The 24,188-nt window shown below is 36.8% G+C and overlaps 5 protein-coding genes across 6 annotated transcripts; 3 read left to right on the top strand and 2 right to left on the bottom strand.

Annotated features, from left to right (window-relative positions):
* Positions 1-136: 136 nt before the first annotated feature.
* On the bottom strand, positions 137-1,346 carry LOC147399009 (uncharacterized). Its single transcript, XM_086448391.1, has 2 exons — positions 1,005-1,346; positions 137-872 (listed from the first exon to the last, which is right to left on the bottom strand). Exons 1-2 carry the CDS (start codon positions 1,135-1,137, stop codon positions 283-285), a joined length of 723 nt encoding a protein of 240 aa, XP_086304517.1. The 5' UTR covers positions 1,138-1,346; the 3' UTR covers positions 137-282.
* A 1,337-nt stretch (positions 1,347-2,683) lies between these two features.
* Positions 2,684-7,682, top strand: LOC147399010 (pectate lyase-like). Of its 2 annotated transcripts, none has more exons than XM_086448388.1 (4): positions 2,684-3,044; positions 5,040-5,700; positions 6,840-7,082; positions 7,178-7,682. In XM_086448388.1, exons 1-4 carry the CDS (start codon positions 2,845-2,847, stop codon positions 7,400-7,402), a joined length of 1,329 nt encoding a protein of 442 aa, XP_086304514.1. In that variant the 5' UTR covers positions 2,684-2,844; the 3' UTR covers positions 7,403-7,682. The 2 variants fall into 2 exon arrangements, with proteins under 2 accessions (XP_086304514.1, XP_086304516.1); XM_086448390.1 differs by having other exon boundaries at positions 2,898-3,036.
* A 2,191-nt stretch (positions 7,683-9,873) lies between these two features.
* On the top strand, positions 9,874-13,402 carry LOC147399011 (AP2-like ethylene-responsive transcription factor At1g16060). The gene is made up of 7 exons (XM_086446783.1): positions 9,874-10,076; positions 11,235-11,317; positions 11,896-11,984; positions 12,081-12,154; positions 12,270-12,320; positions 12,418-12,494; positions 12,852-13,402. Exons 1-7 carry the CDS (start codon positions 9,874-9,876, stop codon positions 13,400-13,402), a joined length of 1,128 nt encoding a protein of 375 aa, XP_086302909.1.
* A 1,095-nt stretch (positions 13,403-14,497) lies between these two features.
* On the top strand, positions 14,498-19,769 carry LOC147399012 (single-stranded DNA-binding protein WHY1, chloroplastic-like). The gene is made up of 7 exons (XM_086448393.1): positions 14,498-14,969; positions 15,058-15,152; positions 15,267-15,359; positions 16,808-16,902; positions 18,443-18,516; positions 18,659-18,747; positions 19,350-19,769. Exons 1-7 carry the CDS (start codon positions 14,735-14,737, stop codon positions 19,485-19,487), a joined length of 819 nt encoding a protein of 272 aa, XP_086304519.1. The 5' UTR covers positions 14,498-14,734; the 3' UTR covers positions 19,488-19,769.
* A 2,028-nt stretch (positions 19,770-21,797) lies between these two features.
* On the bottom strand, positions 21,798-23,381 carry LOC147399013 (uncharacterized). Its single transcript, XM_086448392.1, has one exon. The coding sequence runs from the start codon at positions 23,228-23,230 to the stop codon at positions 22,046-22,048; it is 1,185 nt and encodes a 394-aa protein (XP_086304518.1). The 5' UTR covers positions 23,231-23,381; the 3' UTR covers positions 21,798-22,045.
* Positions 23,382-24,188: the final 807 nt, after the last annotated feature.

The raw sequence follows: 24,188 nt of genomic DNA on the forward strand, positions 1-24,188 counted from the left end.
TTATTTTAAATGTTGGAGATTGATCAAGAAATTGATTTAGATATGTTGATCACTCTTTATTAACTTGATTAGGAAGCAAGGACATTAAATGAGAACTTCATTAACTCATTAAAAACCCAATAATCAAATGTGCCCAACCCCGTAATTTTAGAAATTCTTCCATTATTCTGTGATCATATTGATGTCCATGTTATATAGTTACATGTAATGCAAATAGAGATGAACAAGCCTTATTGGGTAACAAGAACAATATAAACAGACGGAACAGGTTGAAGCGCAGCCTCACTCTCCACCTGACCGAAGTTTTTGAGATAAGTACAACCCAACTGAAAATGCTAACACCGCTGTTACGATAATCGCCCTATTCTTGCTGATTTTCTCCATTACTCTTCTCCTTAAATACTCAAATTCTTCTTTCTTCTTCTCTATTTCCTTTCTCCATTCCTCTTCTTTCTTTTTTATATCCTTCCTCCATTTCTCTTCTTTCTTCTCTTCGTCCTCTTGCTCTCTTTCTCTTTCTCTTTCTTCTTTCATCTCATGGTGAAGATTATGACCACGGTTATGTTTATCTTCGTCATCCTTCTTCGGGTTCTTTTCATTGTTGGACATTTCATCCATCTTCTCTTCCTCGATTTCGTTTGCAATTTCACTCTCTCTGTCTTCTTCCACTCTCCCAATTACTTTCTTTGGTATGATTACAAAGAGAAGTCCACCATCGAAACTACCACTAATCTTATCGATGTCTGAATCTTGAGGTGCATCGAAGACCTGCTGGAAACGGCTATATTTATTCTCATTCACCTGTCTCTCTCCGCTAACCGTCACTTTCCTCCTGTTGTCAACTTTCACCCTCAGCTCCTCCTTCTTGAAACCTTAGAGAAGAGCCAAGAAACATTAACTTAGCCATGATTCTTGTTTATATTTTACATAACACAAATATATGCTAGGTACTTAACTACAAATCTTTCGAAAAAAAAGAAAAAAAAAGTAAGTAAATTTAATACCAGGAAGATCGACGAGGAGGACATGACAATTGGAATCCTGGGTCCAATCAGCAGATGGTTGGATGTCCTCGTAAGTGGGTTGATTGCTGTTGGTTGTCTCTCCAAGTGGTCTTGGTCTTCTCATTTGCTCCATTAATATTCGATAAATTGGGGATTCGAAAGGAAAAGTTGTAGAAAATAAGAATTGCTCGGAGACACGTAGTGATTTGATTTAAGTTGATAATATAACATTGTAATGTGAGTGACTTATATAGATGAGAAATAAAGATTGTAAAGGTGATGAATGATCAATAGCTTTTCTTGTATTCTTATTCCAAACCATTGTTGGTGGGGATCTCTAAATCTCTCCTACAAAGAAAGGTAGTATTCTTTGCTTTCTCTGTCCATTTAATTTAATAGCCTATTTGGGTTCAACAAGGTGTTTCCACCTCCCCAAGTCATTCTATTGACACACCAACTTTTACCAAGAGCACTCCCCATCATGTGCACTTTTCCTTTGTTAATATTATATGGATTGGTGTGCTCTTAGTACAAGTTGGTGTGTCAATAGATATATCTTAATAAATGTAATCATGTATACCGGAAGCTTGATCCATTGCAATCCGCTAACTTTGGTTCTGATTTGATAACTTAACAATCATTCCTTGATAGAATAAAATTTGACAAGGTATGCAAATTAAATTGTATATTTTGCTCAAATACATGAACTTTATCAACATTTTATATATCAAATAGGATTTGATCGGATCCGATTATTATAATTGGATCTGATTTGGATCCTAATATTGAGAGGTCTGACCATGTTTCATTGGATTCGTATATGGAATTGGTTCTGAATCCAATCCGATCCTTATTGGACTGGTTCCAGTTTGACCCGACCTGATCCATTGACAACCCTAGTCATGCATGTACATTATTAAAGGGGCTTACAGACTTTCCAACAAACAGCTCCTTCAAAAAAAAAAAAAAAAAGGGCCTTGTTAAAAACACATTGGAAATTGGAAAAAAGCATTTGAGGGTATTTCTGGTATAAAAAAAATATATTTTATTGGTATTTTTTTTGTAGGAAATTCAATTTCAAGGTGTATTTAATGCACTTAAACGTGTGCCCTTAGGACACAAGTTAAGAAAACCCAAAATTAAAAAAAGAAGGCAATGAGATTCATCAAAGGGCATGATCAGAAAGCCCATTGGAGCACCGAATTCCAGATCCAATTTTGCACCATGTGGCCGTCTTTTAGGCCCAAAGACCCTTGATTACTTGGTCCAAAAAAATATAAAACAGGATCAGATATTTTTTTCATCATAAACTTGGGACCGACCCATGTAAATAGGCCATAAATTCATGATTAAAACGCTCAAATCGAACGGCTATAAATCATCAATCATACCCAGTTTTTGTGTGTGTGTTTTAGACACTAGAACATGGACTATAATTCATGGGGTCCATGCAATGGAGACCACCCGGGTCAACAAGAGTTGGACTCTTTTGGTGGGCCCATTAAAACTTTCAACGAATCAACCAAAATAAGACAAAAATAGGGTTAGGTTCCTAAGTCATAACTGCTGACCGTTATGTACAATTGGCTCCACCCTCTCTGCGCCATTTCTCTCTCTTTCTCTTGTTTTAGTTTTTTTTTTTTTTTTTACATCTCATATTTAAACAAAGACCTCCCTCGTAGGTTTAAGTACTCCTATGCATAGCAGACCGATCGAACCAATATGTCTGCCTAATAGTTGGTGTGGTTCGACCGGTTTTGGTGATTTGGCCAGGCCTGGACTCAGTTGTTAGATCCAAGCCATCATCACCCAACACATAATTAACCCAAAATAAATAGCTATGGAGGGTATTAAGTTTAATAGTTTATTTTTCTTCTTTTTCATGTCTTTTATTTTAATAATCCCAACATTACGGGCCCACATTGGCGATTTCGATGAGGTGTGGAAGCAGCGCGAAGAGGTAGCCAAGAAAGCTGCCCTGGAAGCCTATCACCCAAAGCCCGAGGAAGTCATCGATCATCTTAACCTTCATGTACACTTGTGGGTCCACTCTCTTTATCTTTTTTTTTTTTTTTTTTTTGAAGGTAAATCGGGGGGGTTAAGGCACACCTTAAGTACAAGGATCTAGAGGCATCCTCGCTTACGATGTTACTAATCTCTTGGGGAAGAGCATCGACAGACAAGGACACCTCGTGAAGGGTGTGAAGCAACGAGGCTAGCTTATTGGCAGTCCTATTGCTCTCTAAAGATAAATTTAAACACAAACATTAAGGAGTTGAGCACACGAAGTTCTTAGTGTCTTAATCAGAAGCTTCACCCTTCGAAGACATTCACTTCATCATTGAGAATATTAATGGCTATTAAAGAGTCAGAAGCAACAATGATTCTCCGACTTTTCATCCTAGCTACCAACCTTATTGTTGAGTTTAATCCCACATCCGACACAAATTGCCTTGTCTCTCTCCTTGTACGCTTCAGGGCCTCTCCACTCATTGCTAATTGGTTTTGAGTTGGATCCCCAAATTTAACACTTATCCCAACCAATATACTTTTAAGCTCATGCCACAACACCATTCTTCCAAAGGAGCATTCAACCCAAGCTGATAGAATCGAAACTACTTCATCCCTAACAATGGCTCCTTGGCCCTCCATTATTCCTCAGAAAGAGCCATCAATATTTACCATCCAATAACTTGGTTGGAGGGGTGAAGCCATCTACAAAAGATAGGCCTGGCCTCCTTGAAGATAGGAGAAATACCCCAACTCTCAAGAAATCTTTTATGCCCCGGGGAATCTTCGATTGCACTCTTAGAAGCTGAAAATCTGTCTTGCATATCTTTTTCAATATCTTTAACGATTTCTAACATTGGCTTGGTTTCAGGGGCAGATATATAGTGGGGGCACTTGCCCCCACAAGAATTTTCAAAGTCTATGGATTAGTGAGCTATTGCGACAAATTTTAGCAGTGGATAAAAAAATCTGCCACCATTGCCTCCCACAAAAAAATTTACACTCTTAGTTGCCCTCACAACTATTCTTTTTCACTTTTAATTGTCCCCACAAATTTTTTTCTACTCTTGGTTACCCCCACATGGGCAAAATCCTGGCTTCGCCTCTGCTTGGTTTCATTCCTAAACAACCTTCTGCACCTCTCTCGCCAGACATGATATAAGAAAGCCTTGAAACAAGCCTTCTTGATATTAGCAACCAAGCTTCTCCCTGTAAATCTTAAGCAAATCCAAGCAACCTTGGAGTTCCAATCTCCAATAGCTTTCCTGTAATTACACTTGTGTAAAATCCTACCCCACCAGATATAAGAAAGCCTTTATCTTGATTCATTGTGATCATCTTTTTGAGTTATATTGATAATTACCCTTATTGTTTTTTTTTTTTTCTAAGGTAAAATTAGGAAAATGAATATAAAATTTTATGAATTTACATATTGTAATATTTTTTTGAAAATATTTATGTAAATGAATAATTTATTCATTTTCATTAAAAATTATTTACAAAGGATATATGTACAATTTGTTAATTTAAATTTACTTTTGTACCTCTATTGCGAACATAAATTATATTTTGAAAATTGCTAAAGTGATTTGAAATAACACTCGAAGTAGCATTCGAGTGTGTAGAAAACCATAGATGCTTTTTCTCAAGATGTGGGTGTTATACAGTCAAGGACAATTGATGGCTCTTTGCACGCTCGATTGCTACTTTGAGTGTTAGTTCGAGTCTCTTTAGCAAGGTTCGTTTTTAGAAAATGCACCATTTTAGATAGAGTAGGGATTTTCTGATGCCTCTCTGACATATGCTTCCTGACGTGGCATGGAATTTTCCTAGGGATACACAAATGTACATCCCCATAAATATGTGCCATTGTGGATCCCGAGGAAAATCTATGGTTCTAGCACATGCCATGTCAGAGGACATATGTCAGAAAATCATTATTCTTTTAGATACTCTTGTGCTAATCTTCACCCCCCACCCCAATCTAAGATTCATAGTCATGTGGGTAAATATTGTGTGGTACAGGGCTTTGCAGGAGGGGAGCAGCAACAGCACAAGGAGGAACTTGCGGAGTCGATACACAGGTCCGTGCAAAGCAACAAATCCAATCGATCGATGCTGGAGGTGCCGAAAAGATTGGGCCACAAATCGCAAAAGGCTAGCAAGCTGTGTCCTTGGCTTTGGCCGAAAAACAGTTGGTGGGAAGTACGGAAAGTACTACGTGGTGACCGACCCCTCTGACAACGACTTGGTGAACCCAAAGCCTGGGACCCTTAGACACGCGGTCATCCAGACAGGGCCATTGTGGATCATATTTAAGCATGACATGGTAATTAGACTGAATGAGGAGCTCATGATGACTGGTGACAAGACCATCGATGGCCGTGGAGTTAATGTCCACATTGCTTATGGTGCGGGCATAATGATCCAATTTGTCAAGAATGTGATCATCCATGGCCTCCACATTCATGACATCAGTGCGGGTAGCGGTGGCTTGATTAGGGACTCCCTAACCCACTATGGGTTTAGAACACCTAGTGATGGTGATGGTATCTCTATTTTTGGGGCATCAAACATATGGATTGATCATAACTCAATGTCCAACTGCAAGGATGGGATCGTCGATGTCGTTCAGGGATCAACAGCCATTACTATCTCTAATAACCACATGACCCACCACAATGAGGTAATTTAGTTTAATGCACATGAATTCATTAAGGTAGTGTGATTGCCTGATTAGTGCAACTTCTTGGGGGCAAATTTTTAGCTTTTTGGCTCCAAGAAAGTGCTGTTGGGAGGACCAAACTGTTTAAAATATTTATGTTAATGATCAAAATGTTCACTTAAGCTGTTTTTCACCAAATATAGCTTCTGCAAGTGCTTATTTCCTAAACACCGCCACCAAATAATGGGTGATGATGCACTCACAATTCTTATGAATGTGATTTAGAACCCGTTAGGATAGAAAGTAGGAAGTAGCTAGGAAGAAAGTAGTTTTGGGAGACTAATTTTTAGAAAGTAGTTTCCTTTTGTTTTTTACAAGATTAGGATTTTTACGTTTTAAAAGTAATTTTCTAAAATGAATCCAAGCAATTTTTTTTTAATCTTCAAAAGTAAAAAAAAAAAGGTTACTTTCTTATGTGCATCTAAAGGGACTCTTAAACCCTTTTTGGAGAAAGCTAGAAAGTAGTTAGAAGGAAAGTAACTTAAAAAAAATAAAAAGTAGTTTCCTTTTGCTTTTTAAAAAGTTTGGTATTATTACTCTGGGCGGCGTTCGGAGGCCCTAAAGAGAGCCAAACATTTTTTCAATGTATGGGTTCAAAGTTTCAGAACATGCTGATTTTTTGTGAGGATGATCTCTATGATGAGAAGATCATCCTCACCAAAAATCAGCCCATTCCGAAACTTCTAACCCCATCAAAGTGGTTTACAAAAAGTGGACAGTCCACGGTTCTTTAACTTGTAAACTAGGGTTAGAAGTTTCAGAATGGGTTGATTTTTGGTGAGGATAATCGCTTCATCATAGAGATCATCCTTACAAAAAATCAGCTCATTCTGAAACTTCTAACCGCTATTTTGAAAAATGTTTGGCACTCTTTAGGGCCTTCGAATGCTTCCCTTTTACTTTTTAGAAGTAGTTTTTTAAAATGATTCCAAACGAACTTTTTAACTTTCAAATATAAAAGTAAAAAAAGTTAATCTTTTAATATGTATCCAAACGGACTCTTAAAGAGAATTGATTTCATAGAAGCAGGAACTGAAATAAATGAGGCCTAATTCATTATGACAACAACATGGTGACTGTGACGATAATGGATAGTGCAGGTGATGTTGTTTGGTGCAAGTGACAGTTACTCGGAGGATTCCATCATGCAAATAACCGTTGCATTCAACCACTTTGGGAGAGGATTAGTACAAAGGATGCCAAGGTGCCGATGGGGGTTCTTCCATGTTGTCAACAATGACTATACTCATTGGCTCATGTACGCCATCGGTGGTAGCCAACATCCTACTATTATTAGTCAGGGCAATCGCTTCATTGCTCCCCACAATTTGGCTGCCAAGGAGGTAAGAAAAAACTTGAATCTTGTTCAAGAGTGATATAACATACATATGTGAAATTTCACTAATTCTTGTAATTGTGTTTGGGGGTGTGGTTGTAGGTGACAAAGAGGGATTACGCAATGGAGAGTGAGTGGAAGACGTGGACATGGAGATCCGAGGGAGATTTGATGAACAACGGTGCATTCTTCGTTCAATCTGGGAACCCAAGCAAGAGAAGGCCGTACTCGAAGAAAGACATGATTAGTGCCAAGCCTGGGACGTTTGTGACTCGGCTCACACGCTTCTCAGGTGCCCTTAATTGCAAGGTGGGCAGAGCTTGTTAAATTTTTTTTCTCTATGAATATTGGAGCCTAGCTAATCTGTTTGAGCAAAGAAGAGAAGGGTAGGGAGTGTGAAATGAGAATGCGGTGGTTTTCAATTCTTGTTGTATTTGTTTGTTTTTGGATTGGAGAGGAGAGGAGTGAGACCAAGGGAGAGGGAGTGAGACTGAGTCAGGTTTAGATGAAGAACAAAGGGAATGATGTATGAGAGTTGGATGAAATAAGGAGGGAAAAAAACCTGTTTAAAACATATATTTGGGTTATATTAATAGTATTTTCTGTCTGTCTCTCTCACACACACACACACACACACGCACACACCATGAACCATTCATGGGTTGTCCAAGAAAGGTTATATTTGAAACATTCCATTACAGAGGCCTACGCTCAAATTAAGTTTGATCGGATAATTCTATCCATCCGAAACATACACTTCATCGAATTCTCAATTAATGTTGAATGATGAAATTTATTTCTTGTTTCTAAAAGAATGAGAGGGAGAAGAAAAAATTGACGTGAGTTCGATAAAACTCTGAGGGGTTGCCTCAATGGCATTTTGGACTGATAAGCGGTTAAGACCTGTAGGTCGTGAGTCTGATACCTCATATGAGCATTAATTCCTCAAGGGCCACACCCGCGAGGGTGCACCCTCACTTACCTGGTGTGTGAGTTGTGTGGACGTTGCGCATGCCCCGGGACTAGTCCTTGGACAAGGCCATAGTCGACGGACTGGGCAAAGCCCAAATACAGGCCAGGTCAGGGATACCCAATTATTATAAAGAAAAAAAAAAAAAAAGGTAGTAATGGTCATGATTTCAATTATTTAGTAATAATGTTCCTTCTTTGCAATGCATTTAACACATGAAACCACCGACCAAGCTACATTTTGGGAATATTTATCGAAAGGATCATATACCCATTTTGGTATTTATTTATTTTTATCAACATGGGTATCTAATTTACAAATTTTAAACTGAATTTAACTTCATACCATTTTTGTTTTTTTAATATACAAATAAACTGGTTATTTCCCAAAAAATGACTATTTTTACCAAATTTTGATGAATACTTTAAAAAGATGGCTGTGCCAGTTATTTTGGCCTCACATATAACCGTTTTGGTACTTCCCCTAAAACCAGTTCTATTGCATACCAAATAACACGTTCTATGCTATCCTGGAATTGCTTATCACGTGAAATCCACTAGTATTTGATAAACAACACGACAGATCTCATTATATTACTAATTTAAATTGGAATTGAGATCAAACTACATTCCATAGAATACATCGATCACAGTTACGAAATAGCTCCCTGGGGGTAACAAACTCCAGTCTCATTCACACAGAAAAATTCTCTCAAATAGGAATATTGGAATCCAATCAGCCAAACAAACCCCATTTTGTCTTCACAGCTGAACTGGGCGAGGAATCCAAGGCGAGTCGTAGAGCACTCTCTCTGTTGTCTTACTCTCAAAACAAATACGGTTTTTATTTTTTGCTTAAAAGCCAAACATCAACGTGTTTTTCTTAGAATCCTCTTCAAACAACTTTAAACTAAAAAAATCAATAGAGATTCTATTGGCACAACACAGCAATCCTCTTGATAATGTTTAAAATAATTTGGCAATTTATTGATAATCTCAATGAAATAAAATCTCTCTCACAATGTTTTACATAGACTTTAAGACTTTTAATTTGACTCAAAATAGGTGGAACTTATTTAAAATAACAAATATTTCCGTTACTGACTTATAAAGATTTTAAGTCTTACTAAGCGTTGTCATTTTGCTCAAATGGATTATTACATTGGCAATCTATCATCACATCCCTCTAGATTTCATGGAAAAACTCATATTAATCAAAAAAAAAAAAAATTCTTTTGGACTTGATCCAGGATTTTGAAAATGGACGATGACTGAATTTTCATATAACTCCAAAATTTAAAATTAAAAGTCAAACTTTAAAATAACTTATTTGGGAAATTTTTGTTCAAAGATCATAGAATTTTGTCCTCTACAGCCCTAAGCATCGGATCATGGTTTTTTATGCCATAAGTTGAGCTCAAGATATCCTTACTAACTTGGTATGGCTAGGTGGACTCACTTAAAAACAAATGGTTGGCCCACACACACATCTCATCACCTTTCCATATCCGTGTCAAACATTTAAAAACACGTGGTGTTAATAAACATCTCTAAAATATAAATTAATACAAAAACCCATACATTGTTGCTTTGGCAAACAGAGCCAAGACATTATAAATTTGTCTCAAATGATCTTGAAATGATCGCCTTTTATTTTGTCTTTGTGAGAACAACACACTTTGTAAGCTGTAACACCAAAAACAAACAAAAGATCATTTTACACATTATATATAGATAAACACATATGGTCTCTCTATACTCAATCAAACAAAGCAAATCACTTGTTTGTAACTGAGAAGAAATTAACCAAGTAAAGAAGGAAACAAATGATGGAGATGGCAACAGTTAAGTGTGAAGTAAGCCCGAGAAGGCATCAATTGTGCATGGAAGACGGTCAGGTACTTAAGCGTGTTACGAGAAGACGAAGAGAACCCTTTGCTGGTGAAGTCGGTCGTGATGATCAACAACAAATTGATCAGTCTTCTACTTATATTACTGTCAAGAGAAGTTCGAGGTTTCGTGGGGTTAGCAGGTTTGTGATAAAGCTTTGAGTATATTTGAGTATCTTTTTATAAGTCAGGTTATCATTATTCTTGATAAATAATCAAGTCGTGATAATCTGACTATCCTACGTGGCAAACTCAATCCACTACCTGACATAACAAGTCTGGGAATCGTAGATCTTCACTCCTCGGGATACATGGTTCCCTTGAGATATATATATATTTTTTTATGGGGAAGTGCAACTGTGTATCCGAGGAGTGCAGATCTACATTTCCCAAATTTGTCACCTGAGGGTAGGAGATTGAGTCTGCCACGTGGGATAGTCAGATTATCACGACTTTACATAACCATGTCAGTTGGGTTTTCAAAAGAAGAGTAATGATAATGTGACACCCTATGTGGCAAACTCTCACATACATGCCTAACGTGACATGTTAGAGTCATAGATTTTTCATCGGGATACACAATTTCTCATATTTATGGGGATGTGTATTTGTGTATCCTGAGGAAATCTATGATTCTTTCACATGCCACGTTAGGAGTGTATGAGGGAGTATGCCATGTGGGAGTGTCAGATTATCATGACTCTTCTTTTGAAAATGAGTTGTAATTTTCTGACACCCTCTCTGACATAAGCTCCCTGACATGACATGGATTAGAACCATAGATTTTTGGCTCCGGATACACAATTGTACATCCTTATAAATATGTGTAGTCGTGTATCCTCAGGAAAAAATATATGGATCTAGAACATACCACGTCAGAGAGCGTATGTTAGAAGGGGGCATCAAAAAATCATTGTTCTTTCAAAATATGTACCATAACCAACTAATTTTTCCAAAATAGTAAACTTTCTACATTTTTTTTTTTTGTTTATTTTCTTTTATACTTTCTTATAAGAAATTATGTGAATGACCTTGTTTGGAGAGTATGTATGATGTATCACTTTAAAAATTGTCCACAAAGACAAGGGACAATATATAGAATTAGAGAAATTTAATCATATGGAAGCTCATATGGTGAATTACTCTGATCTTCTAACATGAGCATGAAAGGAAATTAAGTATTAATTAGTTTCTCTAAAATTTATATATTGTCTTTGTAGTCTTTTTCATTGTAATTAATCATGATATGAGAACTATAACTTATTAAATTAACTAATTTGAATCTGATTGTGCATGCATAGACATAGATGGACAGGTCGATTTGAAGCGCACTTATGGGATAAAGGGTCATGGAATGTGACACAGAAGAAGAAAGGGAAACAAGGTATCACATAAAAAAATACTCGATAGTTATATATATATATTTTTTTTGCGAGGTTAATTAAAACTCCATATCAAAACACAACGGCAATAAATTTAAATAACAAAGAACACAACAAGATTTACGTGATTTGATACTACCTAAGTACGTCCAGATAGGAGATGAGAGACATTACCTATGTCGTGCTATTTGTGGTGGGAAGCGCTTCTAGTTTTTTTTTTTTTGTGTCCGATTTCACTCTCGTGTAACCTTAAATACCAAAATTGCCTTTGTAATCCCAATTATTGTATAACTTAATTAACATTAGTTTCCTGGTTGTAATACATCCTTTTTGGTGATCAATCACCAACTAGATTCAAAACATCGATTACAACACTTTTATTTTACTAGTTTCATTTCCACTAAATACTCATTTTGTTTTTTGTTTTAATCTTTGCTACTTGGATGGCACTTCCTAATTGGTTGTCGGAAATCGGAATGGAACAGTTTATCTTGGTGAGTAGACAATTTAGCTTTTTCTTATTAAGTATATAAATTTAAAAATGTAAAAGTAAACAATTTATGATTTGGTTATTAATCAGGAGCTTATGACGAAGAAGAATCTGCTGCGAGAGCTTACGATTTAGCTGCAATGAAGTACTGGGGACCAACAACATTCACGAATTTTCCAGTACGGTTACCTTATATCCCTTTGTACAATTTTATTTATTTATTTTGATGATATTTTCTGTGTAATTAAATGTAATTTGTTGATAATTCTTTTCAGGTGTGTGACTACAAGCAAGAGATTGAAATTATGCAGAATTTAACCAGAGAAGAGTATTTAGCCTCTTTAAGAAGGTACATTGGTTGGCTTCAATTTTACACTCCCATGCATGTAAGAGTGTCTGTTTGATTACAAAACTTGATTTATGGTTTAGTTTAGTAACATTGCTTGGCTTCCCTTTGTTCATAGGAAGAGCAGTGGTTTCTCAAGAGGTGTATCCAAGTACAGGGGTGTTGCAAGGTAATTTTCTTTCGATTTTCAATTATATTTTTAATTTTGATGTACCAACATCTTAATTTTGGCTAACTAGAAAGGTTGTTTCCTGGATAAAATGCAGACACCATCACAATGGAAGATGGGAAGCAAGGATAGGAAGGGTTTTTGGAAGCAAGTACCTATACCTTGGCACGTACGGTGAGTGCAACAAACTATATTGAACGATGAGGAGAGAACAACGCCCGTTCAAGTCAATCTTACTTCTATTTACTTAGGGTGGTGTGGTTTTTGTGGAATAAAAAAATACAAAACAGCAAAGAGACAAAAATTGCACACAAGGATTTACATGGTTCAGAACAAGGACAATCACTATTTTCTCATCAGTTTTACGGTCCTAAAAATCTCTATTTATAAAATTGGGAGTTATTAAAATATGTAAATTTGCCTCCCAAAAATAGAAAACCCCTTGCACCCCCGCATCGCAGTGTACCGCCAACAGAATACAAGACATCTTATACACAATAATTTTAACTAATTTCACATATTTTGTTATAGGTACTCAAGAAGAGGCTGCCCATGCTTATGACATTGCAGCCATTGAATACAGAGGGATCAACGCAGTAACCAACTTTGACTTGGCCACCTACATTAGGTGGCTAAGACCGGGCACCAATGCATTACTTACTTCTGAGGAACCAAAGCCAAATGTTGAATCCCAAGAAGCACCTAAGCCACCGGTCTTCGTCAGAAACACTTCCACCACAAACGACTTGGGTTCTCAAAAGGAAGAAAGTTTCCCAAGAAAGTTCCCTATTAGTTCTTGCAACAAGTCCTCTTCACCTACCGCACTTAGTCTTCTCTTCCGATCCTCAATATTTAAAGAACTTGTTGAGAAGAACTCTAATGCAATCGACGATGCGAATGTCAAGGATGACTCAAGACAACAACAACCACAATTATGTAGTGATGATGAGTATGGCGGGATCTTCTACGATGACATTGAAGATATCCCATACGTTTGCTCAAACGCCAATGCATTGCCCAATGTTGACTTGCAAGAGAGTGACAATCCCACCTCGCTCTATAATCGAACGTTTTGTACATAATTGGATCTCTCCCACTTATTAAAACTGAACTGATTAATGTTGCCTTTTAGGCTTTTTATGTCAAATATGGGTTTCATGCCATAATGTGATACTAACCTAACCAATACACCAAATGCACTTAACAGGCTATTAATAATCTTATCGTTTGAACTAGTTTTTTAGAGACACATTCTTGTCCCTCAAATCTTAAAATGACTGAAAGTAATAAAAACTTAAATTTAAAATTTAGTAACTCTGATACCTTAAAGTATAAAAATACTTTTTATATTACAACTCATTCTCAATCTACAATAATTCAATTTTAATCCTAAATCAGAATAATCAACTCATCGAACCGCATTACTTGAGTAATTCAAGTTTACACTATAGTAATATATTATATTTTGGTAACTTAAAACATAATAGTACTTTTTATTATCCAATTCATTTTCAATTCAAAACAATGGGAGCGGATCCTCTAAAGCACTAGTGACATTTAAGTTGAAGAGATTAACTTCTTGAAAATAAAATCTAACACCTCAGACTTGTATGAATCATTGTGTACATTAGATTCATTTTTAAAATGTCAAAAAGAAATTTTTTTTAAGTCTAACGAAGGCTTTGAAAATGGATGGCCCATGACATCCAATTTTTTAACAAAGGGGATATTGTGGATATGTGACGTGGCCATCCCTCAACCGTCAAATTCCTATAGGGAACACGGACCACAGAAGATCTGGTCCCCCAGAACAACTCATTCTTGATCCCAATCCAGAACAACTAGGGAGCGGATCCTTTGTAATGTTTTTTACCTGCAATAGTTCTAAGCGGTTGAGATTTTGCCACATTAACAAAACACTAAATCTACACCGTTTAAATCTAAGAGCTCATCGACAACTCGTTTTTAAAACTTTTGATCATAGTTTTGGGGAAAAAAAAAATTGTGGTTTTTTTTTTTTTTAAATCTAATCTATGCTCTGAAAACTAAAGGATGTGGGTGTTGTTGCCTTGTTGGTTTAAAAGCAATCGAATCAAAACTCTAGAAAAATCAGTACTGGGAGTTGCCCGAAAACAACTATGGAGGAGGATCCACTCCCCAACAACCAACCCGACCATTTTTCAAACTTAAAATAATAAATCCGATCGGATCTGTAGAGGTCGGAGTCTAATTAATTTCTTCTCGGACAATTCAGTTGCACACAAATCCGACCCGAATCGAATCCGATCCATTGACAGTCGTACTTGTACGCTCTTAAACCCTGCCCCGTATATCAATAGCGAGTTCAAGAAGAAGAAGACGACGACGAAGAAATCTTATCTCACAGATAGAAAGAGAGGCAAAAAGAGGGGAAAATGCAATTTTTATCTCTTCGTATCGCTCTACAATCCCCAAAATGCCCTTTAATCATCCCTCAAGATTCTCTCAGAAACACCAACAACTTCACCTTAAACCCTTCTGGTCTCTCTGCCACCACTCTTAACAAGAGAAATTTCACTGTGAAATGCCGTCGTTCAGACTACTTCGAGCAACAGCAGAAGAAGTTCACCAAACGTTCGGACGACTCATTTACTCCACAATCTCTAGGAGGTGAAGAACCTCTCCTATCCTCTCCTCATCATCTCTCCAAATTTTTTTTTTTTTTAGGGTTTTAGGTTCAATTACTGTTTCTGTGCAGATTTGCCTTCTAGGGTTTACGTTGGGCATTCGATATACAAAGGCAAAGCAGCTCTAACCGTAGAGCCCAAAGGGCCAGAGTTCGTCCCTTTAGATGTACGTGATTAAGGTTGTTATCTTGTTTGAATTGTAAGGGTTTCACTGTATAATTGTTGTTTAGGTGTTCCTACTTCTACTGTTTTTAGTTATTAGGGTTTCTTATGTGTGTAGTCCGGCGCGTTTAAGATATCCAAAGAGGGAATGGTTCTTCTTCAATTTGCTCCAGCAATTGGTCTTCGGCAATATGATTGGACTAGAAAACAGGCGAGTTCCATTTATGTGGAAATATTGATGTGTGATTAATGAGAATATGTTGCAAAATTTTGAAATTTTGTTCGATTATGTGTTACATGCTTTTTGAATTAGGACCAAAGTTGTTTACTTTATGTAATAGTGTGGATAGTTCACTAGTTTTATTCGGTTGTTCGTCATTCTTAAAATCCTCACTTCAGATGAATTGATGGTACTATTGTTGGGGTGCCATCATACCAACACTACTGCATCGGATCCCATCCCATTAGAATTTCCCAGCTAGGCGTGCTTGGTTGAGAGTAGTACTCAGAGGGGTGACATGCTGAGAAGTCTTTGTGTTGGACTCCTCTCTCTTTTTATATTTTGATAAAAAGAGGGAATATTAATGTTGTTTATAGAATTTTGACTAATGAGGAATTTTGACAAGGTTTGTATTTACATGTTGGTTTAAATGAGATTTAGTGGTAATCCTGAAATGGGGGGTTCTTGTTTTTTCAAAACTCTCTCCTTTTTAAACTCACCTGAACATAACTTAAAGAATAATGATGAATACACGCGGTTGGGTATGCGGCTGACATGGCAAGGGCACAGAACCACACATCTTTTTCCTGTGTATCCCGATGAAAAAGATCAATGGTTTTGTGCCTTTGCTGCGTCAGTCGTGTACCAAAACTGCATGCATTCATCACAACTCTAACTTAAATGTTAGATTATCGTGTAATATTGCCGTTTGTGATTATAAAATGGGTAGTGTGTTAGTTTATAGGTTTTATAAATTGAACTGCTCTTTAGATGCTACAAAATAGTTATATCACACTTGGTGACCATGTATAATTATAATGAAGATTTGATGACTTCATGAGTGAGAAAGGAATGCTTTGGTGCTACAATTGAAAGCTCTTAGGCAAAAAAGTGTAAGTGTGGGTGAGGGGGAGTGCTTTGGTGCAATTTGAAGGCCCGGGAAATGGTAGAAGTAGCAGGCGGCGGCGGAAAAGTAAGTGGATTGAACTTGTGAAAAAATATGAAGATGCATCCATTGACATATGACACTATCTTAGATAGAGTTGGATGACTAAAAGGAGTTCAAGTTGCCAACTCCAATATTTGGGATAAGACAGAGATGATGTTGCTTAAGAATTGGGGATATTAATGTCCGAATTCTCAGTTTGACTTTTTTTTATATCTCATGTTACTAAATATTTCTCTATTGCTTCCTAGCCGGTGATATTTTATATGTTTCCATCAGTTTCTACAATTAGAAAGCTTATTGAGGTTGATGCATCTTTGGACTTGATTTACCTCATATCGTGTTTAAACTAGGCTGTATCCTGCATTGTTTATTTTGTTACCTTGTGTTTAATCGTCTGATGCATTTGTTCTCTCTTCGGTTTTTTCACCTTTCTTGCTGCTATTTGATTTTCTTTTTAAAGTCAATTTTATTTGGTTTACAATTTGTTCAGATATTCTCACTATCGGTGACTGAAATTGGAACTTTGATGAGCCTTGGTGCAAAGGATTCGTGTGAATTTTTTCATGACCCATTTAAAGGGAGAAGGTAATTTCTAACTTTCAATCTTCCTTTCTAGCATAGAAAATTTTTAGTTCCAAAGGGACATAAGCTTTATTTATTTTGAACTTTAACAGTTTGCATGTTTGGTTATAGAATCACACCGTGAATTTATCAATTTTTATTGCATATTGTAGCTTTTGGTTTGACATTTATCTGGCAATAAATTCTATACAACCATTTCCTTTTTTTTTTTTTTTTTTTTTTTTCTGATGGGTAAGCTGGACTTAAATCTACGAACTCAAAAGTTGCTTTGCAATGTGTCAAACCAACTGAGCTATGGGTTCTAGAAAATCATTTTCATCGTCATCTGCATCATAATTTTCTTTGAAAGTCGGATATTTAAGGATTTTTTGTGACTCCTAGCTGAATTGGATTTCAAGTTGAATAAAAATGGCGAGTGCAAAGATTCGTACGGGTGTAGTGTGTGGAGAGGGATTCTTAAAGTGAGCGAGGACTTCGAGAAAGGGATTAGGTTTAAGGCGGGTGTGGGAGATAAAATCAGATTTTGGGAGGATAAATGGTGTGGTACATCGCCCCTGGCAACTCAATTTCCGTCTTTGTACACCTGTTCTAGGAAGAAGAACTGCTCTATTCGGCATTGTTTGATTCGCAACGAGTCCGGCCCGACTTGGGATTTGGGATTCAGGAGAAACTTTAATGATTGGGAGCTAACTGAGGTGACATCTTTCCTTGATCTTCTGCATACGTTTCATCTTAATGATAGTGATCAGGATAAATGGGAGTGGATAAGGGCTAAGGATTTGAGATTCTCGGTCAGGTCCTTCTATGACTGGCTTTTTCCCAGTGCAGAGCGATCCATATCGGGTTCCATCATATGGTCTAGGTTGGTTCCATCTAAAATATCCTTTTTTGTTTGGTTAGCATCCCTTGGTAGGATTCTTACGTTGGATAATTTGATTGTGCGGGGTTGGATCACTCCCAATTGTTGTCCCATTTGTTTGAAAGATGGAGAGTCTGTGGATCATTTGCTAATCCATTGTTCTTTTTCTTATAATATTTGGTCTACTTTCTTTGGTCTCTTCAATATTAATTGGGTCCTTCCTCGTAATTTCTCCTCGTTGTTAGTAGAATGGACCAGTACTGCTTTTCACACCAGAAAACGGATCCTGTGGGCTGTTCTCCCCTCAGCTATTGCTTGGGGGGTTTGGATCGAGCGTAATAACAGAGTATTCAATAACAGGATTAACAGCGTTCATGCTACTTTCTTGGAGATCTTGGGTTTTTTATACCTGTGGTCGAGACAGAGTATAGAGTTTGCAGGGACTACTTTTGAGGACTTTGTTTTTAGATGGCATTCCTTATGTAATTATTAATGTTGTAGTTTTCTTTTTTTGTTTTTTTCGAGAGGCTCTCTCGGCCTCCATGTATTTTGTTTGCCTTTTTTCAATATATTATACTTCTCAAAAAAAAAAGTTGAATAAAAATGGAAATGCTAGCCGGATTTTTTCATCCACCTTGGAGAAATTGTGAAAACTTATTTTGATCCATGAACGTGTTTTTGCAGCGAAGAAGGCAAGATCAGGAAGGTTTTGAAGGCAGAGCCCCTTCCTGATGGTTCTGGCCATTTCTTTAATCTCAGTAATCCTCTCATTCCTTTACTCTTGAGGCAGTGATTTGTGGGATCTCACCTGCAACATATAATAAACTTATGCAACTCCTTTAAAACTTGCAATAAATTGCTCTTTTCCGCTCTAACCCTCTTTTCACCTTTTGTTTTAAGGTGTTCAAAACAAGCTCTTGAATGTGGATGAGAACATTTATATCCCTATAACCAAAGCAGAATTCACTGTACTCATCTCGGCTTTCAATGTATGACATGTTTCTCAATTTATCCCTTCTCTTATCTTCTATAATTCTAGAGAAAATATAGGTCTACTTACATAAAAGTAGGAGTCATTTACATTTCATCTACCAAAACGATGACATGCAGTGCTTGTCTTTTGCATGTACAATGACTTTATAAACTGCCTGGTATAGTCCAAACATTTAATTGGAGTAAATAGATTTTCGATTATTACCCATAGTGTTAACCTTCCAACGGCAAATTTCTGATCGGATGGTTAATTTTCTGTGATCATTGCTAACTCTGGCCCCACCCATCCCAGAGTTGGGCTGTTCATTGGCCTCCTTTGCATATCAACCACCTCAATCAATTTTCCCTTAGTTTATTACTTATTGGAGTGGTTATTACATTAAACTTGAATGCAATCATTTCTAGTTTTATCTTTCTTAACTCTTACACTCATCCATTTCAACATTCTCAGCTAAACAATGCTCGACCAATGATTTTCTTTAACTTAATGGGTTTTCAAGTGTTCTTGTATTACAATTAACCTTGTTTATGCATGTATTTACAAGTAACCCACTTTTTCCTAATATATTTGTCTTGCACTTGTGTTCGATATCTGTAGTTTATCCTGCCGTACCTCCTAGGATGGCATGCTTTCGCGAATTCCATTAAACCAGAGAATTCCATTAAGGCAGATGATCCGGCTCGTGTCAATAACAACAATCCCCAGGCTGGGGTTGACTTGGAATGGAGCAGATAGTATTTCAAATTCCCCAATCAAACGAGAGAGAAAGGAAAGAACACTTGTGGCCTGAAATTCAAATGCAGTTCTCTGGTCTTTGATGTCCTCAATTTTTCTGGAGAAATCCTCCCAAAAACTTTTGCAGAAGAATTGGTTAGGACTTTTTTGAACTGGGTGTGGTGACGAGCTGTTGATTATGAATTGAAAATGTATGAACTGCTGCTGGTCTTACCATCTAATGTTTGTTAAACTTAAATGTAATTTCAGCAAAATCTTTGTTTAAGCCTTTTTTATTGTAAACCTGCTAACCATTTATAGTTTGTCTGCAATGTTTTTTTTTTTTTGGATACAATTACTTATCTTATTTAACAGTTCACATGGGATTATTTCCTGTATGCATTGTGTGCCAAAATCAGATAGGTATTAGGATTGCTCATTCAATGTGGTTGAGTTATCTGTTGTCCTTGCATTGTGTACCAAAATCAGATTGTCCCCAAAAGTACTAAATAGTGAACAACAGGCCTTTGGTGAAGATGTCTTCTAGTTGATAGGGACTGTGGATGCAAAGAACCTGAAGAACTCCACGACAACTTCTTGAAGAAGTGACTTTGATATCTTTGGTACAGGTAACGTAAGATCGGATTGATTACCATATAAGTGGCACGGCAATTAAAGTGATGTGAATGCTAAGATCTTCAAGAATATACAACAAAGAGGTACAACAGGAGCAAAAACAAGGGCTACTTAACATGATGATAAGAGTTGGGTTAAGGGCTGCAAAAAAATTGCAGAGGAAGAGAAACAAGAAGACTGATTAAATTATAAACGTGAAATTTTAATTAATTGACCATCTTAACATAAAATAAATTTTGAGAGATCTACAATTCAACAAGGCACTTTATGGAATACAAATAAAGAAAGGTCTTATGGGTAGAATGCCCTAAACATTCGAGCTATGTGTTGATTGAACTGGGATTGGTTAGAGATCGTCTGTCCTTCAAGAACTTTCATCGTTCAAAGACCCATGGATGAATGACAAATAAGCAATAATGTTGCTCAAAGACCCAAGCGATTGTGTGAACAAGAAGCGTGTGGCAAGAATTACCAATGTGAGCAATAATGTTGCGGATCACATTTCCAACAATGACATGATCTGCCAAAATACTCGACCTTGTTATTCATTTCAAGAACGATTAGTCACAAGTCGTGACTAGTAGCACCAAAAATACGATATCGATTCAAATTGTATGGGTGAAGGTTCCAAACCATAAACAATCATGCAAGAGGTTCAGATTGAGATGTAGGATCCAAATAATGGTGGCAGTTACACACTGGTAGATCCAGTTCAAAATTAAATAATTTGCAAATAATACTAGACCAAAGATAAGTACCCTGAAACTTCTTCATTTTGTGAAGCCCTAATAAAGGCCATCTAATGATTGACGACGGGCATTGGAGGCACGAAAGCAACCTTGATTTCAGAACACGGTTGTTGCAAGGGTTATGAGTAGTGAGCCAAGAATGCTGGCCATGCTTCTCCGTTGAAGGGGTTAATGAGAATGATTGATGTAATACAAGCAGCCACTCACGATTGAAGAGACAACCATGAAGCTGAGTGAAAGTACGTAAATTTTCTCGATTAAGAAGAATCATCAAGAACAACTTATATTCATGTCCAAGGCCTCCACAGGCTACATAGACTACTTCTTGATAGTAAACCAGCCAATCAATGGAAGCAGGCATCCACGATTCCTTCTATTTTTTTTGTAAGACCTTGGCAATAGAAGAATCCCCTTTTTCTAGTGCTTGAAGTTGGGAGGTGAAAATATGTATTCCAAGATTCAGATTATTGTTCAATGGTTTATTCTAGCTGTTTTGAGTCCAACCATTTGAAGGAGAATGCTCTCACAAAGAGCAACATTGACCCACCAAAAGATAAATAGATCAATGCGTCTGCATTGATGATATATTCCTAATTAGGTGGATTGGCCTTGCCATCCAAGTGAAGTGGTGGAGGTTGAGTAGTGTCATTGACAAAACTGACCCAAGTTTTAAGAAATAAAAAGGGCATGATCTGATTTTTCCATATGGGGTAGCGTAACCATCAATTCTAGCATATAAAGAGTTCGAAACATTCGTCACAAATATAATGTGGGAAGGAAATGGAGACGAAGAATGTTAGCCGATAATGATAAACGTAAATAATGACCAAGAAGCAAGGAGTTTCAAGACCTCAATACTTAAAAAGGCCTAATAGCTCGTAATGGACACAAATTGAAGAGGAGCAAACATGAATTGATAGATATAACTGCAATCTCAGAGTTCGAATTTAAACACAAGAAAGGTTCCAATCCTTATTCAATTACCAAGCTATTATAAATTCACAACCACTATAGCTCAAATTTAAAACTTACGAAAGAAAGAACAAGAATTGAATTCTAATATTCTGAGCTGACTTAACATTTCTTTCTTCCATTCATTCAAAGGTGTATTCCAATTCCACTAAGAATACAAGGCATTGCAGATGTTACAAAAGGCAATACTGAATCAGTTCAACTTACTCAACTTACGCACCTTTATAACCCAATCTCGGACTTCAAATTCTTAATTATATCAGCTACCGAACAACATAATCTAGCTTCCGATGCTAAAGACTTCACGACTCCCTCTAACAACTTCAACTCTTCATGAAACTCGGAATACAGCACCAACAAGGAGAAATGCTCGTCCAGCACCAACCCAAGACACTTCACGATGGATTCAAGGGAGGGGACCCATTCACAGGCTTTCAATCCCAAATTAGATGCGGCTTTCGGGCAAGGACACGCTTGAGGAAATCTCCCGTACTTCCTCAGCCACTTCCCCAAGTACTGAATCAACTTCAACATCTCTGAGCTATCAAGCTTGCTTATTGAATATGGGAAAGTCAGCTCATCAAGGTTTGATGATGCAAACAAATAATGCAAACAAAGTTCAGACGAAGAGAACCCATCGTAGGCAATCATGAGAAGGACTGAAGCTTGTTTCGCCAAGCCCGATTTTCGATCAGAGATGTTTTGGGAGGTTGCCTTATCAATGGCTAAAAGAGCTTGGTTTTCCCATTCTTTTCGCACATTGACCATAGTATTGCAAGCACCCTTAGATGGAGAGAGGAAGTATTTCAAAATGCAGAGAAGATCCGAAGATCGAATGTCGACAACATGTTTGATACAAAGGCAAAGCAAATCAGATCTCTTCTTCTTCGCAAGACTCTCAATCAAATTTGTTGAAGATAAATGACCAGTAACTCCTTGAAGAATTAGGGTTTCTAATAGTTCCCAAAGCTCCAGAACAAGACAAGACTCCAAAACCAAATCAGCAACATCTTTACCGATTAAAAATCCCACCTTTTCGATCATCACACGGGTGTAACCCGAATCAGACGAATCAACATCAACGGAAAGGCCAATTTTTTCCTTATTTTTCTCCAGAAACGAATTCAGGAGCCCTAGAAACTCATCTCGACCGAAAGATTTAAGGTTTTTGAGTTTCCGTTTCAATTTTTTGCAGAACTGATTCCCCAACTCGATAATCTCTGTATCGGTCTCACAAATCTTCCATCCTCCTACGCGCACGATCAGAGAATCATCGTTTGAATCTGCATTTTCGGGCTTCAAGTTGCGTAAAATATCGTCTGAGTTCAAAATGATTGGGTATTTCGATTCACCTGTTAGGGTTAAGGGATCGACCGTAGCCTTGGTGATGAGCTCGAGCAACGACATTTGAACCCTAAAAAAAATTGGAACAAAAAACTGAAGATTCTGAACAAAAAATGGAAGTTCGAAGGAGGACAGATGATTTAGGAACAAAAGTTTTGGAGACCAGAGTATGAAGGAGAAGGGGTTCCTAGGGTTTTAGATGAGCAATGATTCCATGTAACGAGGGACATGTTATTATCGTACGACAGTGTCGTTGGTTTGAACATAATTTTCATATACGATTTAAGTGCCCTTTTAATTGTTTGTTTACTAACACTTCTGAAGATTAAATGGAGGTGGTCCACCTTTAAGATTAAGACTTTGAAACTTTTATTTTCATTTATTTTATTTCAGATTTCAGATTTGAAATTCAAAAGTTTTGAATTAAAGATGAGAGTTCACATTGGATGAAACTTTCGTAATTTGATTTCTAATTTTTAAAGTTCAAGTATTTTCAGACTTTAAAAGTGTTACCAAACATAGCCTTACTTATTTAATAAGATTTGAATCTTACTAAGGGTCTTGAGATCATATTGTGACATTTTAAAACATTATCTGATACCACATAGTTTTACATGATAAAATTTTAAGAATTTGGAAAGAAAAAAAAAATCAAAGAAAAATTTACTTTTCATCATAAAATTCTCTTTAAAAAAATTGAGAGTTTGGTAACCATCTATTTTCAACACCTTGGATGAAATCCAAAACAAATTATTATTATTTTAGTTTTTGAATATGAGTTTTTTCATGAAATCTAAAAAATTCTGATGTTGGATTGCCAATGTAGTAATCCTTCTAACCCTATTAAGGCTGAAATCCTTGATAACTTAGTAAGGTTGGTCAGACTCATTGAAAAATGATCTTTGAAGATGTGAGTATAATTTTGAGTCACCATTAGTTTTGAGTCCGTTTTGATTTGGTAAGAATTTGAGTAAATGAGTGGAATACCTATTTTTTCAGTTTTACTCCAATTTTAAATTTG

Source organism: Akebia trifoliata, chromosome 7 (genome assembly GCF_017979445.1).
Source record: "Akebia trifoliata isolate Shusen 1 chromosome 7, ASM1797944v1, whole genome shotgun sequence".
NCBI lineage: Eukaryota > Viridiplantae > Streptophyta > Magnoliopsida > Ranunculales > Lardizabalaceae > Akebia > Akebia trifoliata.